Raw genomic sequence first — 22,060 nt, 5'->3', positions numbered from 1 at the left:
GCAAAGTGATAAAAAAGAATATAATCCATTTGAAAGTGAGGAGGAGGAGGAACAAAGTAATGGAGCACCTGGCAGTACTTCAAACCCTTTTGAAGAGGATGAAAATCCGTTTCAAAAGGCTGGTGGGGGCAGTTGGAATTCAGGGAATCCATTTGAAGAGGGATCCTCTACTAATCCCTTTGAAGTGGAGGATGGCAGTGAGATCTCTGGAGAGGAGGTTATAGAGGAAGAACTGCTTCTCCAACAGATAGATAATATCAAAGCTTATATATTTGATGCCAAACATAGTGGACGACTGGATGAGGTGGAGGTACTGACAGAGAACTTAAAGGAACTGAAGCACACATTAGCAAAGCAGAAGGAGAAATCCAACTGCTGAAGCAGCAACAGGGCTGTGTAATAATTCAATCTGCTGTTAAATATGGGAAGGTAAGGCAGATACTTATAGGCTGGAGTACAGATCATAAGAGGGAAGTGGGAGAATCCTGACCTTAAAGCACTTTCATTTAGGCATTGCCACTCTACACAGTCTTGAAGAAAGAATGTCTGAGGTATGCTGCTGGTCTCAAAGGCTTATACTAGGGAAATTTAAAACAGCTAACTGGTCTTACCGAATGCTTATTTTTGGTCAAAGAGGTTAAGTGCTAATAGGGAACTATGATTTGGAAATGATTGGAATGTTGGTTTTGCCTTCTTTCCCCCCTTTCTGTTGTAGTGTTGGCCTTTCCTCTGTTGATGACCCAGGGTAGCTGAGTTGCTAGTGGTGTTCTGGGAAAGTGCAGCTAAAAAGCTGCTGTGATTCTCCACTGTGCCGAATGTACAGGCTTGCAGATCAAGCCTGTGCAATGCTAATAAGTGTGTAAAAGGGATTTTAAGGCTGAGAAGAACTTTCTGACTGATCTTAATAGGAGTAACTTTTTAATGTGTGCATAAAGATGCCCAAGGAAAATTTGGGTGCTGTCTTTTCATCACCTCTGGTTTCCCCTTTGCTCTGAGCACCATGTCATAGTGCTATGCTGGCTTCAGACCTGTTCCTTAGGGAGCAAGTGTCTGCTCATTTCCAGGGAAAGCAGCATTAGGCCAGCACCACTTCAAACTATAGTATATAAAGGGTGACCCTCCAATTCCTAATTATATTATGGAATCTATACATTCCTTTCAATCCTCTGGGTGACAGAATGATCATGTTTGTTGTATTTATGAGACTGGAACCCTTTTTTTTTTAGCATTCAAGGAACAAAAGATCTTTTTTGTAATGGAAACCTGAGGTGCCACTGAACTGGAATTCCATGAAAGCTAGGAGATAAAAGTCTGTGGCTGCAGTAGTACCAAATGACAATTTTCTTTCTTGTTAGATTCCCCTCAGGAATATTTGTGAGAATCAGGCATGTCTGTCTTTAAGAAGGAACTTCAGATTGAAGACCTCTTGTCATCCTGTGGCCTAGGGGGTGACCAGGTGACAGCCAGCACCTGTGCTGCAGGAGGGCTTACAGCTGGACAAATGCAGGGTCACCTCAGGACTAGGTCAGCCTCTGTCTTTGAGAAAGATGGAGTTTGAGCTGCTTTGATTTTTATCTTTGAAAGGCACAGGTCCATCCATCATCAGGAATCAGTGTATGTAGGGGTGGGGAGGAGGAGTCAGTCTAAAGGGTTTCTTTATTTAAAGCTGAAATAGAGAAAAATCAGGCAGATCACACTGTACAGCACTAATAGCAATGGGCTTACTCAGAAGTGTGAAGTTCTCTGGAATGGGACATGTCTTTTTTAACTATGTCTCTGATACTGGCGTAGCTGTAACCCAAGCACTGCATGAGATTTGAGAGACACAGATGATTCTGCTACCTAAAGGGCAGGAACTCTGGTTTTATTTTGCTGCAAATAAGTGGAGGTAGGGACTTGTGGAACTGTTGTTTAAAAAGCCCAAACCACCTATATCCTCACTTAATAGCACTGGTAAGGGATCAAAACAGAATAGCCAGTCAAGGACAGCTGATGTTATCTCTAGTGTAGCCTGAATCTGGAGTTGAAAGGTGAACGGAACAGTTTGGTTTAAGACCATGAAGTTTTTATGCTGATGTTTTATTAGAGCTGATTGAGTCCATGAGTGTTATTTTGCATCAAGTGCAAAAAAGAACAGAGAATTCTGAAAGGTCTTAAAACAAACAGAACTCGTGTGCTTGGCACCAGATTTATGAAGGCAGCAAAAGCTGTTGATAAATAAACATAATCCCTGGAATTGTATAGTATAAGGCAGTTATTGAGGACAGGCTTGTTTGCTAGTCAGGAGGATTGCTCCCTGCACTCTAACCTAATGCTTTTTTTGATATCAACATGAAAAAATGTTTCGGTGGCTTCTGCTTTCACATTTAAAAGCGACTTTTTTCCTTGTTGCAACTATCCTGCCTTGTTTGTATTTTCTGTCTAATACACTAATAACTATTCTTACTGTACATGTAATATATTATTTTTACAAGCAGATAACAGACTAGCATACCTCACGATCTTTGTCAGTGTTAAATGTGATAGACTAGATAGCTGATACTAAACTCATCTCCACAGTGCAGATCTTTGCTGGTGTTGAGACTGCTGTGAGGTTTGCAAGGCACAAGGGAATGAAGATGTCTTAAGCAGAAAGCTCAATAAATAACTAGCACTGAGTTTTGTTACAGCTGCATGCACTACTCTGTATGGAAACTTTGTAAACAGATGAAATAAAACAACATGTTTATTTTGTGCTGTGTTTGTCCTTGACAATTTGTACAGGATGCCTGAATCGGTGTGAAATTTTGTACTCGAGCACGAGTTCCAAAATGCACAGATAAGCCTGATGTAAAGGTCTGTGCAATAGAGTGCAATCTATCACATTTATACAAATTACAGGTATTCTGTACTGTTTGCTGAGGCAGAAGCTGTGATGATTTAGAAGGGTTTTTTGACTATGTGCAGGGAGGATGTTTGAGGTAAGAGGAGTTATATAGCAGCACAGGACTTTGAAGCACAATGGACTTGCTGGCTGGGATTTGCTGGAAGTTGATAATTCAAGACATGGTTCTCCTTTGTATGGACTGTTTAGGAAATTATGGAATTCTGTGCTGCTTCTAAAATAAATTAATTTGTTAGTCTAGCCTCTCTATCCCAAAGAAAACACGATATTGGTTTTGCCATAATGGTTTCATCGTTTACCTGCAGGCATGAGTAGGAAATAAGGCTCCAAGTAATTTCATTTTCCACTGTTGACTAATACTTTGTAAAACTGGCACCAAAAAAGCTGTGGTTTTAACTTTTATTTATTTTTCACTTGAATTATTCTAGTTGTAGCTGCAAGATTTATGAGGCAGGGTTGTCTGTATTGAATGAACTTGCTTATTCCTGTTTCCAGGAACCGTGAGCTCTTGTCTCTCACTGAAGCACCGTCATCATCCAGCCCTGAGGAAAAACAGCTGCACAACTTGTCAGGCTGATGCTTCATTTTTCATAGCAGCTTTGTATTTTCCCCTCATCTCTTTGGGCAGTGGCACAAAAGCAGGGCAGGGAACTTGGCCTTCAATCTCACACATGCATTCTCGCAGATGATACTTCTTGGGCCCAAAAGTTGCTGGATGTGATAGTTTTTTCCTTTCTCTTTCCTCTTTTTCAAGTGTTTCTCTAGAAAAGAGATCTGTTTGTTACTATCAGAAGCCCGAACCACAGCACTTCCTCTCCTTTCCCTGGACCCAGTTTACCAGAAAGATGGATTTACAGTTCTTAGCTTGTGAACTTTACCTAGCTCGTGTCAGTTTTGTCTGGGAATAGTAGTATTTCCTTCTGTATTCCTGACAAAAGTTTCCATGCGTTATATTCTGTATGCTGGATGGTACATTACCTTATTACATGTTACTTACTTGCTTTTCCCCAGGATTTTTTTAATGTGCTCTGTTATCTCTTTGTTGGTTTTATCTTCCACGTCAACCAAAACTTGTTCTCCATTGTCTGTCAAGAAAAATTCATAATCCTGTATTAAATAGTACCATATCCCTCCTGCACACTGTTCAGAGAGGATGTAAACACACAACAGAGAGATCCGCGGCCCTGCTGCAGTTAATGTACGACGCAAGGTTTAAGTGGAAAAGCGAAATCTCCACGAGGGCAATTCTAGGGGAGCTGCCGAGGGGTGAAGCCGCTTTTCCCAACAAGCAGCTCCTTTCCCCGCCGAGTCTTGAACGACACGATCGCGGCTGTGACGCCGCAGCTCCCGCGGCCCGGGCGGGACCTACCCAGGTAGAACCGGAGGAAGGGCGAGGGGGTCATGTTCCTGAACAGCATGATCTGCAGCCAGGGGTTCTTGTACTGGATCTGGGGAATGTTGAAAAACACGAACTTTCTGGAAAGGAGGAGAAAAGCACGCAGGAGCTGGCGCGGCGTCTCCGCGGAGGACGCGGCCCACGCAAGCCCCGGTGTCTCTGCAGGGGCCGCCCGCGCTCCCGCCGCGCCCCGCGCTCACCTCGCGCCCTCGCTCAGCTCTCCCGCTGTGTTGTAGTTCACGGTCATCACCTTCACCGCGCTCTTGAACACGACATCGCCCTGGCTGAGGTAGCGCAGGGTCCGCCGGATCGGGAACCGGCCCTTCATGGGCATCGCGGCGGCGGCCGGAAGGGGCGGGAGTGGCCCCGCGCGCCCCCTGGCGGGCGGCGCCCTCAGCGAGGGCCGGGTCTGGGTCCGGGTCGGGAGTCGGGGACCGGGTCTGGGTCTGGGTCCGGGTCTGGGTCTGGGTCTGGGTCCGGGTCGGGACGGGGGTCGGGGACCAGCACCGGGACCGGGACCGGGGCCAGGTCGGGGACCGGGACTAGGACAGGGGCCGGGCCAGTGTCAGCGTCGGCACTGGCGGAGCCTCAGGGGCTGCGGTGGCGCCCGCCCGGGCCCCGGCGGTACCTGCGCTCTGTCCGCGCACCTGCCAGGGCCGGGTGCCCTGAGCACAGCAGCTACAGGTTTGTGACTATTAAAAACTTGGCTGTTCAAGATGAAGTAAAACTTCAGGAAAAGCCTTCTCTCCTCCTAGAGCAGCTCCCTGGAGTCAGTAAAGTTCATGGGATTTCTCTTCTGTATCAGACCCGGTTAAATCTCTCATAAGATAATCACGGTAATGAAGGCAAAATGCTGTTTCTCCCTAAAAGATAGTAAATTATGTATTTGGCTTAGATACCTCCTGTTTAAGAGAAAATAGTGAACTTAAAAATAAAACTCAAGAATGCAGTTATATGTGTAATTCACTTTAATGGTATAAACCTCATTTAGCTAGTATTAACCACAACAATATAATGCCACATTTAAACAGCATTTAATAAAATGCATAAGCTAAATCATGCACTGTAATACTCTATATACAAACACAACAATGCAAATTCCTCTTTGTGATTGAATACATTGATTAGATATAAAATTCCGATTAAAAAAAGAACATGCTATTATTTTTAAATGCTATCACACACAACAATGCTTATTTCACAAAAGAAGCTGTGAGAAATTAACAACTTTTGCAAAGTTTTTAACTTGAAATAAAAATAAAATAACATAAACATTAGTTTTCTAAGTTATAATGAACAGAGATATCCAGAAAATATCCCAAGGAATTAAAAGTAGATGCTTCCTTTTATAAAAATTTGCTTTTTGTAGGAGCTCAGCACTCCCTGGTGTGCCAAACAGATAAAACACTTAATGTGCAATTTTCAGTTAGGAAACTGAACACTGGCTTGCAATGTACTTCAGAGTACAGAATAATTATTAAAAATATTCCAACATTTAACATTGATTCCATATATGAAAAATTTAACACATCCAGTCTGTAGGTAGAATGTTTTCTTCTTAAAGACTATTCTTTTTGTTTGAAATTTACTCAGTCCTACTTTTAACCTACGATCATCAAAAATATCTTTAAATGGACCCGTGGTTTATTATCACAGAGCCTTTATTGCCACTACATTTGAGAACATTTCGTCTTTCAGAATACAAACAATTCAAATGTGGATATAAAACAACTTGACAATTGTAAAATATGGGTTTTTTTTTCCAAATTAAAAATTGGATTTTTTAACAGATTAAATCTTGGTTCATACCCCAATTAGCTTCCTAATCTTTACAACTGCTCCTGCAGTACAACATTAACAGACATTCAGGTTTCCATTCACCTTTAAAGAGGAAACCAAGAGTTCAAACAGCACCAGTTGTCCAGACCAATGAAGGATCACCTGTCACAGGAATTCCTGCCATTAATTTAAATATTTTTCCTGCTGAAAATCGCAAAAATTAAGTTCTGAAACGTTACCCTTTTTTCCTAAATTTGAAACAAAAGCTTACAAACATTTATTGCCAATGCAGAAGAGAATGTTCTTAACATTTTCCACAGCAAAGACCTTTCAAGCACAAAGCCTGACTCAGACTTGTGGTTCACTTTATAAAATAATGTGAGCATGCAAGAAGCTCCCATTATTTTGACTGATGTCTGCTTATCTGCCTAAACATACACAAGTCTTTGCCACATGGAGTACAGAAAGTGGAAATAAATGCCCAGAAAAGTCTGCTTCAGCTTTTTAATATGACAAAAACAAGACTTGCTGAACTCCCTACGTGGTCTGTGAAATGCTTTTTTAAAACCCCATAGTTAATACATTTATTTTACAGAAGGCTCCCTTTGTAACTTCATCAGAAGGGAAAAGAACATGAACTATTTATATTTTGATAATGTAAATGTTTAAGTCCTCCTTATGAATAACAAACTGTCTTACTCCACAACTCATTTCACAACTGTGTGCTCAGGCCCCACATGGACAGTGGGAACGTCACATGCAGTGCAGGAGCTGAGCAGATTCCAGGCCAAGCAAAGGAAAGAACAAGGAAATGGACATTACTCAGACAATTAAATCAAGCTTTGTTCAGCTTGACTGAATTGAAATTCATTGTCAAAATCCTGAAGAAGTTTTAGTGCTCGCTAAGCAACAAGCTACCTGCAATGTCCCTCCTGTTTAATTACCACTGTCCCAGAGCTGCTGTTCCAGTGAACAGAGCGCTGAGTCTGTATTTAACTCACAGGCTGGTTTCATGTGATCACTATGGCAATATGAATATTGATTTGTTAAACAGCATTCATTGTCTCCTGTTCTGTGTGCTACAGTTCAACAATAAAGGGAAAGTTGGTTTGGTTTCAATTTGCCACTGCCAAAGGCTTAAAAAGTATCAATCTCTTACCAAGCTTCACTGCAAAATGCAACTTTACTAGAGAGTATCTCAGAAGGCTGAAAGAGAATGAGTACGGATTGAAAGCAGGGAAGTATTTTCTATAACTGTAGTTATTTGTTAATTGTTTTTAACAGCCATTATATGCTCAATTAACTATTCACTCGGCGACTTCTACAGGTCAAATGAGAAAAGGTGAAGGGAGTAATGTAAAAGCCAGAAAATTCATGAAATACATTTGTCAGTTCTGAACAGAAAATATTGAATTCAGACTGGCTTAGAAAAAAATCTGCAAAGCTCTGAAATTCAGGAGGATTCATCTGCTTAGGTGATGATAAGTTTAGTTTGGGCTAAGAAATGCAAACAAGGAAGCTCTGGATTAGCAAGTGAACGAAAAGCTTTAGCACATAGAATGGATGAATAGTGGCTCCATGTCTGTACATATATACACACAGCAGGGGTTTTCTATACACTGTACAGAATATATTCAGGCAGAGGTATAAACATATACATTCATACACACATACATACAGCTATGTACATATGCATCAGCTGCTCGAGTGAGTTTTACAACTGAACATGCAGAAATGCACAATGGTGGGAGGCACAAAATAAAGACAGGTACAACTCTATGAAAGCCTTTAAAAAGAAAGGAGACAGGCATGAATTTAACAATAATAAGCCATTTTCAAAGCATTCATGTAACTCAGAGGATTGAACAGGCTGTGGGAATTATAGAACATTATGACAGTATTACCTGTGATGAACTTAGTGTATGACTTCACAACAAAAAACTCAGTAATAAGATATTTCTAGTCTTTGATGTTTTCCAAGTCCAATATATTTAGAGCATCTAAAGTTTACAAAGAAATTTTACTTTAACTTGCAACCTCAGTATAAATAAAGCTTTAAGTTTTTTCAAAAGTAATTCCCACCATAATGTTGATAACATTGATTGCAACTGAAGTAGGGTTGTAGCATTATCTAACAAGAGGGGTTAATGACATTTTTCATCAAACAATAAACCTGAATTTAGTTCAGGAATATTTACTGTTTAAACAACTCAGAAACTTCAGAATTAAAAGGTGCAAAAAGTAAATGTTTTCATTTTCTTCCCTTTGCCATGCCCTCGTAGTAACTTTTTTCATATAGAGCTGTTTTTTAAACTAATTTTCTGTCCTCAAGATTGAGCAGATGCTGGCAATCTGTCCTCTGCTCATCCCTCTCCTCCCTAGGGTGACCATGGCCTCAGCAGGACTGCAGCTGTTGCGTACTGCTCTCACAGCTGGCCCATGCTCATCACCAGAGCCAACCACCGCAAAAGCTCTTCTGTGGCTGTGTGGGTCAGTGTGGCAAAGCCCTGAGACAGATGGGAACCTACCTGTGTTTGCTGGCATTTCTGCTTTTTCTCCTATGGATGAGAGTAGGTGAAAAAAAACCCAACCTACCCTGGTTTTGCACTCTAAAGAGTAACTGGAGGGGAAGAGAGGGATTTCAAACAGAAAAATCAACATTTTTTTTCTTTTCAGGATATCATCCAGTAGGTATCTGCTGGTACACCTGTGCACGTCTGACTGACTTGCCAGTTCCACTGCTCACAGCACTTGATTCCAACAGGGCCCTACCTCAAGCTGTCAGTGCAGGAAGCTGCTTTGGCACTGCTTGGGCAGTATCCTCAGCACAGTAATTCCCACTTCCACCTTCCCGGCTAAACTGCACTCCCAATACCATTAGCTACTCATGCTATTTGGTGCCTTTTTTTTTTTTTTTTCAATTATCTCTTACTAGTTAAACAACAGGTGATCAGGGAAGAATCCCAACTACTGTCTTAATTTTAATAGGCAGGAAAATCTACTGACATCTGCAATATCCCGGCTGAACTCACTCAGGAATCTGTGAGTCCTGTGTACTATACACAACAATAAAAACCCACAGAAGTGTTTTACAGTCTCTGTCAAAGGAGAAACAAGAGTCAGGAAACTGCTTTCACCTGGAAGCTTCAGCCCTGACTTGGTTTCTCTGTCACAGGCTCAGAACGTGCCTTTGCCAAAGGGGACTGGAATGGCAATGCAGAGCCAGCCGGATTCTGCAGAGACCTTGAGTCAGAGCGCTCCACTGGAGCCACTGTGGCTGCCTGGGGAACCAAGGGCTTCAGAAGATGGTAAAAGGAGGGTTGGTAAATGACATCACGTGGAGACCAACAGTAGTTTCTTGCCCCAGAGTGCTCTGAAAACTAGGCCGCTCTAATAATCTAACATTTTAAGGCAGCTAAAACAAAGGCTTGCACGATCCCTTAGAGGGATCTCTCCCTGAAGATAATTTTTTCCTCTTCTACCAGTTTCATGCCAGAGTAACTCCACTGACACCAAAACCATTGCAGCTTTTGTAAATTGTAAATAGGCAGAGAAAGAGGACTTTTACACATGGTGTTAGTTGTGTGTCTCTCTAGTCCAATATAAGTAAATAAAGGGAAGAAAAGTAGTATACCTTCTTGCACTTGTCACAAATGCAATAAAAATCAGTAGTATAAAGCTAGCCCAAAATGCTTTTTACCTACAAGATGCAAATCCAGTTCCTTCTCATAAGAGTTGGAAAACAAATGAAGCACACGGACAATGGACATTATTGCCTCATTATCATTCCCTGAATGTCCCAGTTTCAGTGAGCACAGAATTTTAACATTTGTTTGAATGAATTATGACTAATATACACATTTGCTCAAGTTCAGATAAATCTAATCAGATAGTTTATCACTGTATTTCTACCGAGTTAAAATATTTTCATTTCAAGAGCTGCAGAAACAGGACCTCAAAAATTCTGGAGAAAGTAAATTTTAGGCACTAAGTAGAGCTTCAGTGAGATGAACTTTTCTTAGAATCACTTTGCAGCTGTGATCCTTTGACTCCAAGTTTTACACGTACAAGTTTGGCATTTAAATTTGGCCTTTAGGAAAACAATATTTAATAATCAAGAAAGTTTCTCAATAATTGTTACAATAATAAAAAACTCTCCTGTCCCATATCCATAAGGAAATGTTTGCCCTTTCAAAGGAAAAACAAAATAAAATTAATTTAAAAGTAAAGCTACTAAGATTAGCCTGTTACCATCTTCCAGTCATTGCAGAAGGGATGAAACAAAGCTCAGAAATTACAAGAACTACATCAGCCTTGTATTTTGTGCAGAGACAGTGTAAAACATGGCTGCAGCCGTACTGTGTGCACTGTTCTACCTTCCTTATGTCAAAGCAGCCTAAAAGTCCAGTCATCAGAAGAGGCTGAAAATAATGTTAAAGGTTAATACATAGAGCCCAAATGACTTTCTGAGGCTCATTTTCCTTAGATGTGCCTTTTCTACTGCTATCAAACAATGCCTATACTGTTGGCAGAAAATTCCTTCATCAGTTCTGTGCCTCTTGAAGATCTATCTTCTGATGGATGTACAAGGAAAAGAAGATTTCTTTGAGCCAGCTAAAATAGCTCCACTGCTACATGACACCCAGATCACCACTAGATTAGCAGCTCCACTGCTTGATGCACCACCAGGTCCTGCTGCCACCAAGAGGGATTGTGACAGGCTGAAGAAATGGGCTGGCAGGAACCTCAGGAAGTTCAAAGAGAGGAAGCACAAAGTCCTGTCTCTGGTGAGGAACAAGCCCAGGCACCCACATATGCAGGAAAGCAGGTCAGCAGAAAAGGACCTGCAGGCCCCAGAGGACACCAAACTCAACCTGAGTCAGGAACACTCCCTTGCTCTGCTGAAGGCTAACGGTGTCCTGGGCTGCATCAGGCAAAACATCGCCAGCAGGTCGAGGGAGGGGATCCTCCCCCTCTACTCGGTACTGGTGGGGCCACACCTGGACTGCTGTGTCTGTACAAGAGAGACAGGGACATACTGCAGAGAGTTCAAAAAAATGATGATAAGGGACTGGAGCATCTCTCCCATGAGGAAAGGCTGAGAAGGCTGGAACTGTTCAACCTGGAGAAGGCTCAGGGAGGATCTCCTCTATGTGTACAAGTACCTGCAGCGTACAAAGAAGACAGAGCCAGGCTCTTCTCAGGGCTGCCCAGTGACAGGACCAGAGGCAGTGGCCACAAACTGAAACACAGGAGGTTCCCTCAAACTGCAGCAAACACTTTTTCACTCTGAGGGCTACCAAGCACTGGCACAGGTTGCCCAGGGAGGTTGTGGAGTCTCCATCCTTGGAAATGTTCAAAGGACACCTGGACACAGTCCTTGCCAACAGGTGCTACACAGCAGTAGCGCCTGAGCAGAGTGGGTGGACCAGATGACCTTCAGAGATCCCTTCCAACCTCAACTAGTTTGTGATTAAACTTGAAACTGAGTGCAAAGCAGCCCTACTGCACTGGAGAAGATGGTTTATAGCAGTGTTTTAAGTGATTCCTTTCAGTGTGTCTCCATCAGATGTCAAATTTTTGTCTCACTTTTACAACAGCCCTTAATCGGAATGTGAGAAAGAAGTCTTAGGTTACTCATCCAACTATCCTTTTATTTATAGCTAATATTCAAATATACAAAATGTTTTAGATTCTGAATATTTCTTCAGCCCTAGGAACTTGCCATCATAGTCCAAATTTCTACAATCCAAACTGTTAGTCTTGGAACCAAAATAGTGTATAGTTAGAAAAAGCCCTTTTTGTTAATGGCATCAGGACTAACTAGCTTGGTTCTGACTACTGAAAGCCAGCAAATCATGCTGATGATGCTATGGAAAGAGAGACTTTATAGCTTTTAGGTGGTAATATCCGAATCTTAATTATGGAACTGCTTAATTTCATCTATTAAATGCATGCAGAATAAATAAAACCTAACTATGATTGCATGGTTGTTACTCAATTTACAAAAATTAATATTTTATCCCTAACAAGCAGGGAACTATTTGCAGAGTAAGCGACTACCAGAATTTGATCAAGGAGATCATTATGTGGACTTGCATTTGTGGGGACTGTAGTTTATTTGTAAACAGAGCTGCATGATACTCACCAGTTTGGTTTACAAATGTAATGCAAGGCATATATTTTAAATTTTATTTCATGTGATCCCTCTGTTCTCAAAAAAATTGTAATGCCTTTATTTTGTTTGCTGAACTGTTATGATCACAGCACAAGTAATAAAAATTAGGAAAATATTTTTGTATAGAAAATGGGGCCCTTTTACTTGAAAAATCAGAAGTTGAAATGATGTTTGGAAAGAAAAAGCTATCTGGTGTGTTTAGATTAAAAACAAATATTACAATGGCTAGTTTTTTTGCTAAGGAATATTTCATTTGCCACTAACAATGCTTACTTATCTGCTTAAATGATTTTTATGAAATACTGAAAGCAAATCAAACTCCATAATCTCTTTTTTGCAATGAAAAATATCACAATAGTTCAATGCATTCTGCTTTTAGAACTATGACATAACCGAATAAAATTTTAAATTTTAACAAAAGTGGCCCCAACTCTTTCCAAGGCAGGTACTGCTTCTGATGTGAATATCACCATTGATTTTGAAGTTGTGTACCCTTAACAAAGGGACTGTGCATCAGAAGTTCTGATACAATCCCACCAGCATGACACTACAATCAAATGGTTGGTACTCAATTCTGCAGTCCAGCTAACTTCACATACAGAGGGTAGATCTTCCATCACATTAATAACATGACAATTTCATTTGCTATAGCAAAAGCCAGGAGAAATAAAAGTGCAATATTACAAATCTCTGCATGTATATTGGACTATTTGTAACACCCTTCTGAGAAGACTCTGAATGCACTAGCAATGGTAACTGTAAAAGACATTAACGCATCCAGAAGTTAAAATTAAATAGGTTTCTGTTCCACACTGAGTGCTACAAATGTGAGCCCCCTAATGAGCATGAAGTATACCAGGTCAGGACTTTCTATTACTTCAGAAGCCTCACCTAGAGCTGCTTAAGATCTTTTAGCTCCAATTCAGACTCTGAAAAGACACGAACACCAACCTGGTTGATGTTTCTAAATAAATATGAGTAACAGAAGAAAAACAAAAGTGCTGAACATATAATCAGATTTTTGTCACATAAAACTACAAAAGTAAAAATGCCTCTACAATACAAATAATTAAAATGTTTGATGAATCTAATGAGCCAGGATCAGATGAAGGTATTAATTGCCATGACATTTTTTTAAAAAACTTTGATTGTTTAAAATACTTGAATTCCATAATAAAAAAATTATACTAAAATGAAAGCTGTTAGCAGCTAATGACCAATACTAGAAAACATGTTGATGGCTTATCACTTGAGACAATTAAAAAGTAGTCCATTTTATAACTCCACGATGTATCAGTCATTAACTGCAATCGTACATGACTGAGAGTAAATCCTAACTATATTTTGGTTTCAAACTGAGTCACAGGAAGGTCGAGAGCACTGCAAAACCGGGAGTGCTCAGTGAGGGAGGGAGAGGGAGGTGGGAAGTTAATAAAGTGAGAGAGCTTTGTAATATACTCTTGCTGACAGCCACAGGTTCTACACATTTCAGGTTTTAAATCGTACCTGTGACTGGATGATGAGGGTATTCAGGAGTACAGAGAGAAGTAGTAAATTTGAAAATATAAAGAGCATACTCAAAAAGCATCACACAGCTCTACTTGAAAATTATTGTTCTTCCAGTTAATGACTGATTTTCCCCACAGTCAAAAGGCTTGATTTCAGAATAACATGTGTCGTGATTGTGTTGGTCTGAATACACACTTTAAGGAACCTGAATATTTCATCATTACTGGGGCAAGAAACACTTTTTTTCCTCTTAGTGTGGGGTAATTATTGTAGCACATAATAGTTACTATGACTGCATTGTACTATGAATTACAACTGCACTAATTTAACAGTGTATAGTTTCATATAATGTGGATGTCTGATGTAAGAATCCACATTAATATTTCATGCATAACATAAGAGCAAGTGACTTTTTGTAGATAAATGATTGTCTCCTATAGCATTCTACCTTTTCACAAAAATCACTGGCATTTTGACTAAGGACATAAGCATTTTTTTCATTTTCCATACTCATAAGCAGGATGTTGATGATGCTGTCACTTTGACAAGAAGTGATTACAAAGTGCTAGTATTATACCCTGGCATTTACTAGACATTAATTCCAAGGATATTTTTAAATATATACATACTGTTCTTTTTACTTTTAAAGTAATTTTATTACTAATCTCTGATATTATAAAACTCTTTTAACCACTGATAATTTCTAAATACAAAGCATGTGAAAAGTATGTTCAGTAATCTATAGCCTTTTAAATGAAAGGCAGCAAAAATATTCCTTGTGGCAGAAAAGGTCCTATAGCAGGTCTTTTAGTAGCTGCTTAAATTTTGTCAACATCAGGAAAGAGACAAGGAGAAATCTGTTCAGGAAACTGTTAACAAGTTGGAATTATCTGCACAAAGCAAAATGCTATTCTTTTAACTTCATAATTATATGTTTTTTACGAAAATTACTTCGATCCATTGAATTGCATTGTTCCCACTATGGAGATGTGCCAGTTATTTGACCATTATATTCTGCTGTTTCCATTTTGAGAATGTAGGGGATTATGCTGTCAATGGGAACATTTCCAATGAGACCAGTAAAAAACAGTTCCTCGGTAATGCTAGAGCTCATCAGCCTAAGTGCTGGCAGGCGAACTAGGATCCGGGCTAGCCTGAAAAAGAAGTTCAGTGGATTATAAATACATATAAAACCAGCTTAAGATACTTTGTGGCTAAAGACCTGAATCTGCTTTTATTATTACCTTAACTCATAAATGGGAGTAAAGAAGCAATTAAAGGTAATTGGCTGCCACAAAAAAATGGCCACCTTTCTATGCTGCGAGTGAAATGAAAAGCCACCAAGTAGTTGTGTGGTTTGCCAATGAGAGACATGTTAATGCCCTTTGTAGGCAGAACATGTATGTACAAACACACAGTTCTCTTGGCCTGCTTTGGAAATTCCCAACTCTTGAAGGACAAGGCTGAGACTAACAGTATTCACATCGATTAGTGCGAACATTTGCACAATTTTAAGAGTAAAATGCTTAATTAAAATTTCAACCATAAACAGCATAGTACTCAGTTGCCTAGCAACTTCATGCCAAACCAGAGAGCAAGAACAGGACTGAATATATATAAAAGGAAAAAAGAGAATTGGCTTCTAATGAGAAAAGGAATTTGGGGTGATGTGCTGTTAAGCACACACATATTGCCAAATGCTGTGGGGTTTTATTTACCAGGATGTTAACAGATACCTAATATAACAAAGTGATTGTATTGAGTTGCTGGACTTTCCATGCATATGAAATTAAGGACAGTGATGAAAGCATTTTGCTGTCATTTATATGGCAGATGTACATCATGAATCCCAAATCAAATAAATTTTCTGAACGAGAACCACGTAATAGCAAACCTTAGGTAGCACTGACCACAGGTGCTCTGGAAAATGCTTGAATATCTATGGACAAAATACATAAGGTCCATTCTGCTAATATACCATATCTTGTAAACTTTGGGGCAAAACTGAAAAAAGATTCAAGCTGTGCTGTTGATTCTGTGAAACCTATAACTCTTGTCTTCTATCTCAATTTGTGGCAGTATTCAGTTGCTCAGAAATAATCAGATTTGCTCTCTACACTTGTCTATGGTGAGCATGGAGATATAGACACTATCAGTCAAAATACAGATTACTGCTTGTGGAATGTAACTGATTTTCTTCCCTGAGCCACTATTAAGAGAAGTAAGTCTATGGAACAATTTCTGTATTTATTTTTATGGCAACTATCCAGCTCTCACAAATTAAAACAGAATGATTGAATTGTACACAGCAGAATGTGGGATTTGAGGATATTTCTGAGGTAGAGAATCTCATCTTCACTGCACGCAATGCTAACTCTGTAAGATCAGTGCAGAAACCAGAGAAGCTCTCTTCTTTACAGACAGGTTTGGGTTTTTTTCTTTTTTTTTTTCATTACATCACCCTCAGACCTTGCCTAAATGTATGGGATTGCTTCTTTAGATGAGGATACCTTTCACAGGATACACTGTTAGACAGAAGTTAGAATTTGTCTGGTAATGCAAAAAATCATTGTGTTGATGTTTTGATGGAGATTGTTAGAAAGTAGGATAACCATTTCTAGCAAATAAGAAACAGAAACAATTGAGGGGCGAAAAAAACAACATAGATAATTTCAAAGATTATCTACCTTTGAAATTAATAAAAAAAAAGAAGCTAAGGGAGAAAATAAGTAGGATGTGGAATTTCTTACAAACAGAAGCTTAAGAGTTGGTTACTCTTCTCTGTCACATGTAATCCTTGTTTTTCCAAGACCTATAAACTGACAGTTTTAACACTTCTCTGCATATGTAACTTGAAAAACATTTAAAGGATGATAATTAACTTTTAGTCATCAAAGAGGCTTTGAGATAATAACTCAAAAAACAAGGCAGCGTGAACTAAAGTTTGAGTAAGCTGAAGCAGTTTTCTCAAGACTTCTAATAAAGTCTGTTTACTTTTCTAAACATGACAACGAGGCTCAAATAAACCCCTCAAAAAACAAGAAAATACTCATAAATTAAATTTACATGGAAGAAGCTAGACAGCTCTTCTTGCTTCTACGTATCTTTAAACAAACTTTTTGCTTAACCAAAACCTGCTTGCTTTTATGAATGAGATTCTAGTTCTTTTTCATCAACAGTCAATAAAACCCCAGATGTCAAAAAGGAAATTTTTTTACATCAATGATGTTATTTGGTACTTTTGTTAGCTACGGCCCACAATGTTACTTTGGATACTATAGACAATAAATACCTATAAGTATCTTCTGGATAGGTTTTTTGTACATAGTCCTGCAATTCCATCTGTGCCTTCTCCTGGAATTTTTCTATTTGGGTTGAACTGGTCAGACCAGGATGATCTAAAGAAACAAAACATTTCTGTATGTCGATTGGTTCCCTATACATTGTGAAAGAGATGTACTTATAAAATTCTCACATTTAATTTCAATGAAATATTTCTCTGGTATTGTGATGTTTAACATGTCAGCTGTATAAAGGAAACCACTCAGTTGAACGTTTGCTTCTTGGCTTCAGAATTAGCTTGCTCACTTTTCTCTGCATAGTTGTGTGTTATTCACAAGAAAGTGGACAAAGATTAAGCCTGTAGGTATGTACCAGGCAATGATACTCCGAGCTTATGTTTCTAACCTTGTTGGTTTAAATTTAAATGTTTGCCTCTGTGATTTTTCTAACCATGCTGACTGAGCAATACCTAGGGTTGTTTTCTTGACAAATCAATTTCTTAACCTTCCCAAGTCTGTCTCATGTTTTAATTCCAGCTGGCTCAGCTCCTCAGACAGTCAGGTGATCTGAGAAAAAACCCAAACCCAGAAAATATCATCTATCTTACTATGCCCACATATCTTCACTGTGTCCAAACTGCTTGTCCCTTGAAATAGGACAGAGCTACCTTTGGAGAGTTTGGAGAGTTTCTCGCTTTAACAACTTGAATAAAAACCCTAATAAACCTAACCCTAATGGGACAATCTGCAAAAACAAACAAAAAAAAAGGCAAAAGAACATTTTAGGACACCAATATCTTCTAATTAAGTTTTATTACAAAAAGAAAAATAATACTAATGTAAAAAAAAAACACAACAAAAAAACCCCCAAACACACCAATAAGAAGATACCCCTTTCCTTTTTATTTTGTTAAATTCAAAGTGGTAAATACCTTAATAAATAATATACATTTCTGAACAAGTTTGCCTTTCACTCAGCCTGTCAGCAGTTTTAGATTAACCTTTGTGTGTCCTAGAAACATTTTTCCACCTTTGCTGAAAAGACTGTCACTTCCAATTTCTTTAATGTCCTTACCTTACCATTCCAGAAAATCAAGTGTCTTCTTTGAGTAAATCCTCATATCTCATAAAAACTTCATTATACTTTAGTTGTCTGCTATAATTTTTTTGGTAACAAATAGAAGACAGCCTGTTTACATTTCGTTTCAGAGATTTTGTGGAATTTTCATATAAAATAGAGTGGTATTTCTGCTCATATTTCAGCTAGTCCTCTTATGAGAGTATAAAAATTGAAGTAAATTTCTTTTTGTCACTCTGAGAATGTATTTCCTCTAATCCTTCCCACCATTTACTGCATTAATATTGCTACTACACACATCCCAGATAACTTTTTACTCATAGATTCCCAGATGAAGGTAACCTGAGAGTCTAGTCTTCCAAGTAGATGTACAGGAAACACCTGACATATTGGAACTGTAAATAACATGGATATGTTGCTTCAAAGTTATTTTAAAACACATTGTTTGTGGTAATCATTATGAAACAATCATTTTATCTGCAACTTACCAGATAAGTCTCCTCTCAAGACATTAGTCTCATTTAAAAACTGCTAAAACGTTAGCATACTAATGCTTATTATTTAAAGAGATATGGTTACTAAATTCCTTACCAGGGCTAAAAAGGACTATAGCTTTAAGGTATGCATATTCATATCCATCAATATCAAGCTTGGCCATGCTGTTACAGAACTCCTGAAGTTTCCAGATGTGTTCCATGACTTGCTTTATTCTGTCTCCAGAAAGTTTATCTGCAAAAAGATATTGCTTACTATTTCATGTGAGCTCAAGCACTTCTGATATATCAACAAATACACTTTTATAAACCAAGTCAAGTGATACTTTCAAGTCTTTCGCTGTCTTAAAACCACTTAACATATAAGGATGGCCTAAATTATTATGGAAGCAAAGATTTATAAAGTTGAGTCAAACACAGGGCTAGCAAACAGAATGTTAACTCTTCTGTAATTTTGCCAGGATAGCATAATCTGCCACACCAGTCTTTTTCCAGTGATGTAACTACCACAGTAGATACCCACAGGTATCTCTGTGAGCTCAGTCCAACAAAATTATAGATCACCAGAGGAAAGGTAATTATTCACCTTCCCCTCGATCCCGGTGAACAATTTCGCCACTGATTAGGAAACACGTCATGAGAAATGTTATACAAATCTCTGTATTGTTAGCAGAACTGAAAACATACCTTCTTGTATGCTGTTCTGGAGGTGGTTGACAATAGCTCCCAGGATGGTAGACAGGCTCATCACCTGTGCACACTGTGCCAGGCCCAAGGTAAACAGTTCATTCCAGCAGGCACGCACAAGGCTTGTGTTACAGTCTTGCCTGTAAACAGCAGAAAGTCACCTCTAGGTACTCTGCACATCAGGTTGGTATTACCCTATGTGTAATTATGTTATTTATAACAATTAATAATAAGGATTAATGCATTGCAAAACGTCTTACTAAAAGGCATGTATTAACATATTACTAGTATTTCAGAAAGCAAAAAGAAATTACATACAAACTACAGGAAACCATTTAAGGTTATCTGTGAAATGGTGCTCATCAGTTCTTTAGCAAGATATCAAAAACAACCACTTAATTTTTACAAATTCTTACTTTTGATTTGCCTTTAGTTTCTGTAACCACACAGTAACATCAGATATTGTAGTTATCCTCCCCTCTGCCATCTTCTATTTTATTCTTTGAAACGGAGAATATTGCGTAGCCTTCACACAGTTTAAAAATGCATTAAAAATTAAACAATATCATAACTAAAAAATTCAAAATAGCTGAAAAGTGTTCAGATCAGTGCTTAAATTCATTCGAAAGCAAACCGTTCAAACAGGATATGCCCACTTACCCAAGAGCCTGAAATGCAGGTATGGACCTAGCCCAGTGCATAGAGAGGAAAAGGAGTCGTGATGCTGACTCACAGATGTAGTGCACATTAAGGTACTCTGGCATCGGACTGGGCATTGTCAGCTGCAAAAAATACAAGTACAGTACAATATATACAGTTCAGACACAAACCGGTTTTTATTATCGATGAAATAACCAGCAAAAACATTCAAACTACTCTCATAGTCAGTCACAAGCAACTGTGTGACAAGAAATCATCGAATGAAAACTATGCCAAATAACTCATTACTGTGGGCAAGGAATGCAAATTGGGAATAGGAAGCAAGAAATTATGTGGGAGAGAGCTCATGCATCTTAAGTGTTAGTTTGATGTTAGTAAGATGTTTAAAGAAGCACATACCTTAAATGTGACATGTGTATCTGTAAGTAGGGGTCCTTCCACTTCAATAATTGGTGTTGACTGATCTCTACTGATTACATGAATATTCCCTCCTCCTGTAGGATCCATCCCATCTGCCAAGGTATGAGCTGCTGTACCATCTGTGGTATTAAGTGCTTTAGCCAAAGTATCAAATGCCCTTAAAAAATAATAAATAAATAAACAATGAAAAAGCGCTTCCTTACACCGTAAAAAAATTCAGAGTAGTGCGCAAATTAAACACTATAAAGCATTTCCACTTACAGAGGTAACATACACAGGAACTGTTTATGCTAAGACACAAGGTCCAACTTTTCATTACAATCTGCTCTCTCTGTACTCTCTGGACATTAATAAAGGAATAGAGCTGCCCACATATCACTGGTAAGAGATCTCCCCTGTAGGGGAGGATTTACTACTGTAAATCCCGCTCTGATAGTTTTATTCTAGTATTTGTACTAGCAAAGGGGTCTTGTGCTGTGCTGGTTTTGGCTGCGGTAGAGTTAACTTTCTTCGTTGTATCTAGTATGGGGTGGTGTTTTGGATTTGTTCTGAAAACAGTGTTGATAATACAGGTGTTTTTATTACTGCTGAGCAGGGCTTGCACAGTGTAAAGGCCTTTTCTGCTGCTTGTGCCACCCTTCAGTGAGGAAGCTGGGGGTGCACAAGAAGTTGGGAGGGGACACAGCCAGGGCAGGTGACCCCAACTGATCCAAGGGGTACTCCATACTGTATGATGTCATGCTCAGTAAATAAGGTGGAGGGATGTTTGGAGCGATGGCTTTGTCTTCTCAAATAACTGTTACATGTGATGGGGCCCTGCTGTCCTGGGGATGGCTGAACACCTGCTGCCCATGGGAAGCAGGGAATGAATTCCTTTGCTTTGCTTATGTGTGTGGCTTCTGCTTCACCTACTGACCTGTCTTTATCTCAACACATGAGTCGTCTCACTTTTACCCCTCTGATTCTCTCTCTGATCCCAGTGGTGGGGGAGTGAGTGAGTAGCTGAGGGGCTTAGTTGTTGTGTGGGCTTAAACAATTCTTTTGCACTTACCGTTCACTATCCTCCCCTTTCTCACCTTCTCACACACTAGGTGAGGATTACAAATCAGATGTACTCTGGAGAACAGAATCCCTGTCCTTGTCACTGTTCTTGATGTCCAATTTTTTGGAACAGTGGAGAATAACATGGTTCTCTTCTAGACAACGTGCCTGAATTTCTTTCCCTTAAGAAGAGATACGGGCAGGCACTCCTGATCTCACAGTACAGTCAGAGCCTTAGAACTCTTATGACAGTAACACGAGAGTCTGGTCCCTGGACTCCTTTTTACTCACGCTGTTGTTGGATCAGTGCCCAAATAAAGCACTGTGAATTCCCTTAGGATAACAGAGTTTAGATGTAAAGAAAAATTTTGTGCTCCAATTTCATACCAGTGGACAGTATTTCAGTACAGTGCTGTTTTGCCACTATTTTTATCAAGACGTTTCGGGGACGGTTTTTTAGAATTTTTTTTTTTTTACTTTAAAGAAAGAGTACGAGGTTGACAAAGTCGAAGTTGCAGTGTCCAGTATTTTTAAATATCAATTCATTCACTTGAAGAGTATAAATAAAAGACTTAAAAGCCTTAGTTAAGCTCCTCTTAAAAATCTTCTTTTTGAGAAACAATGGACAGCCATGAGGCCAAGTATTTTTCTTA

General features: G+C 39.2%; 3 protein-coding genes across 11 annotated transcripts in view; 1 reads left to right on the top strand and 2 right to left on the bottom strand.

Moving 5' to 3' along the window:
• Positions 1-2,734, top strand: part of RBSN (rabenosyn, RAB effector) — a 13,464-nt gene extending 10,730 nt beyond the window's left edge. The window contains 1 exon segment of the mRNA XM_017827056.1: positions 1-2,734. This exon segment is cut by the window's left edge and continues 14 nt beyond it. Within this exon segment, the coding sequence (XP_017682545.1) occupies positions 1-379 (379 nt within the window). The 3' untranslated portion in view covers positions 380-2,734.
• Positions 2,735-3,269: 535 nt separating this feature from the next.
• MRPS25 (mitochondrial ribosomal protein S25) lies at positions 3,270-4,646 on the bottom strand. Its single transcript, XM_017827068.1, has 4 exons — positions 4,481-4,646; positions 4,254-4,360; positions 3,882-3,969; positions 3,270-3,645 (listed from the first exon to the last, which is right to left on the bottom strand). The coding sequence occupies exons 1-4, from the start codon at positions 4,612-4,614 to the stop codon at positions 3,453-3,455; spliced, it is 522 nt and encodes a 173-aa protein (XP_017682557.1). The 5' UTR covers positions 4,615-4,646; the 3' UTR covers positions 3,270-3,452.
• Positions 4,647-4,952: 306 nt separating this feature from the next.
• The window catches only part of NR2C2 (nuclear receptor subfamily 2 group C member 2), a 34,739-nt gene continuing 17,631 nt past the window's right edge, over positions 4,953-22,060 (bottom strand). For 7 of the 9 annotated variants that reach the window (XM_017827083.1, XM_017827077.1, XM_017827075.1 and 4 more), the window contains 6 exons: positions 20,346-20,523; positions 19,947-20,068; positions 19,287-19,426; positions 18,697-18,834; positions 17,039-17,144; positions 11,693-14,900 (listed from right to left, as the gene is read on the bottom strand). In XM_017827083.1, coding sequence (XP_017682572.1) covers positions 14,726-14,900; positions 17,039-17,144; positions 18,697-18,834; positions 19,287-19,426; positions 19,947-20,068; positions 20,346-20,523 — 859 coding nt within the window. In that variant the 3' untranslated portion in view covers positions 11,693-14,725. Of the gene's footprint in view, positions 5,144-11,692; positions 14,901-17,038; positions 17,145-18,696; positions 18,835-19,286; positions 19,427-19,946; positions 20,069-20,345; positions 20,524-22,060 lie in introns of those variants that run through there. The other 2 variants (XM_017827080.1, XM_017827081.1) reach the window with 2 other exon arrangements.

Source organism: Lepidothrix coronata, unplaced genomic scaffold, assembly GCF_001604755.1.
Source record: "Lepidothrix coronata isolate B3197 unplaced genomic scaffold, Lepidothrix_coronata-1.0 Scaffold134, whole genome shotgun sequence".
Classification (NCBI taxonomy): Eukaryota; Metazoa; Chordata; class Aves; order Passeriformes; family Pipridae; genus Lepidothrix; species Lepidothrix coronata.
The sequence above is the reverse complement of the archived record's forward strand: the minus strand, read 5'-3'. Positions and strand labels throughout refer to the sequence as shown.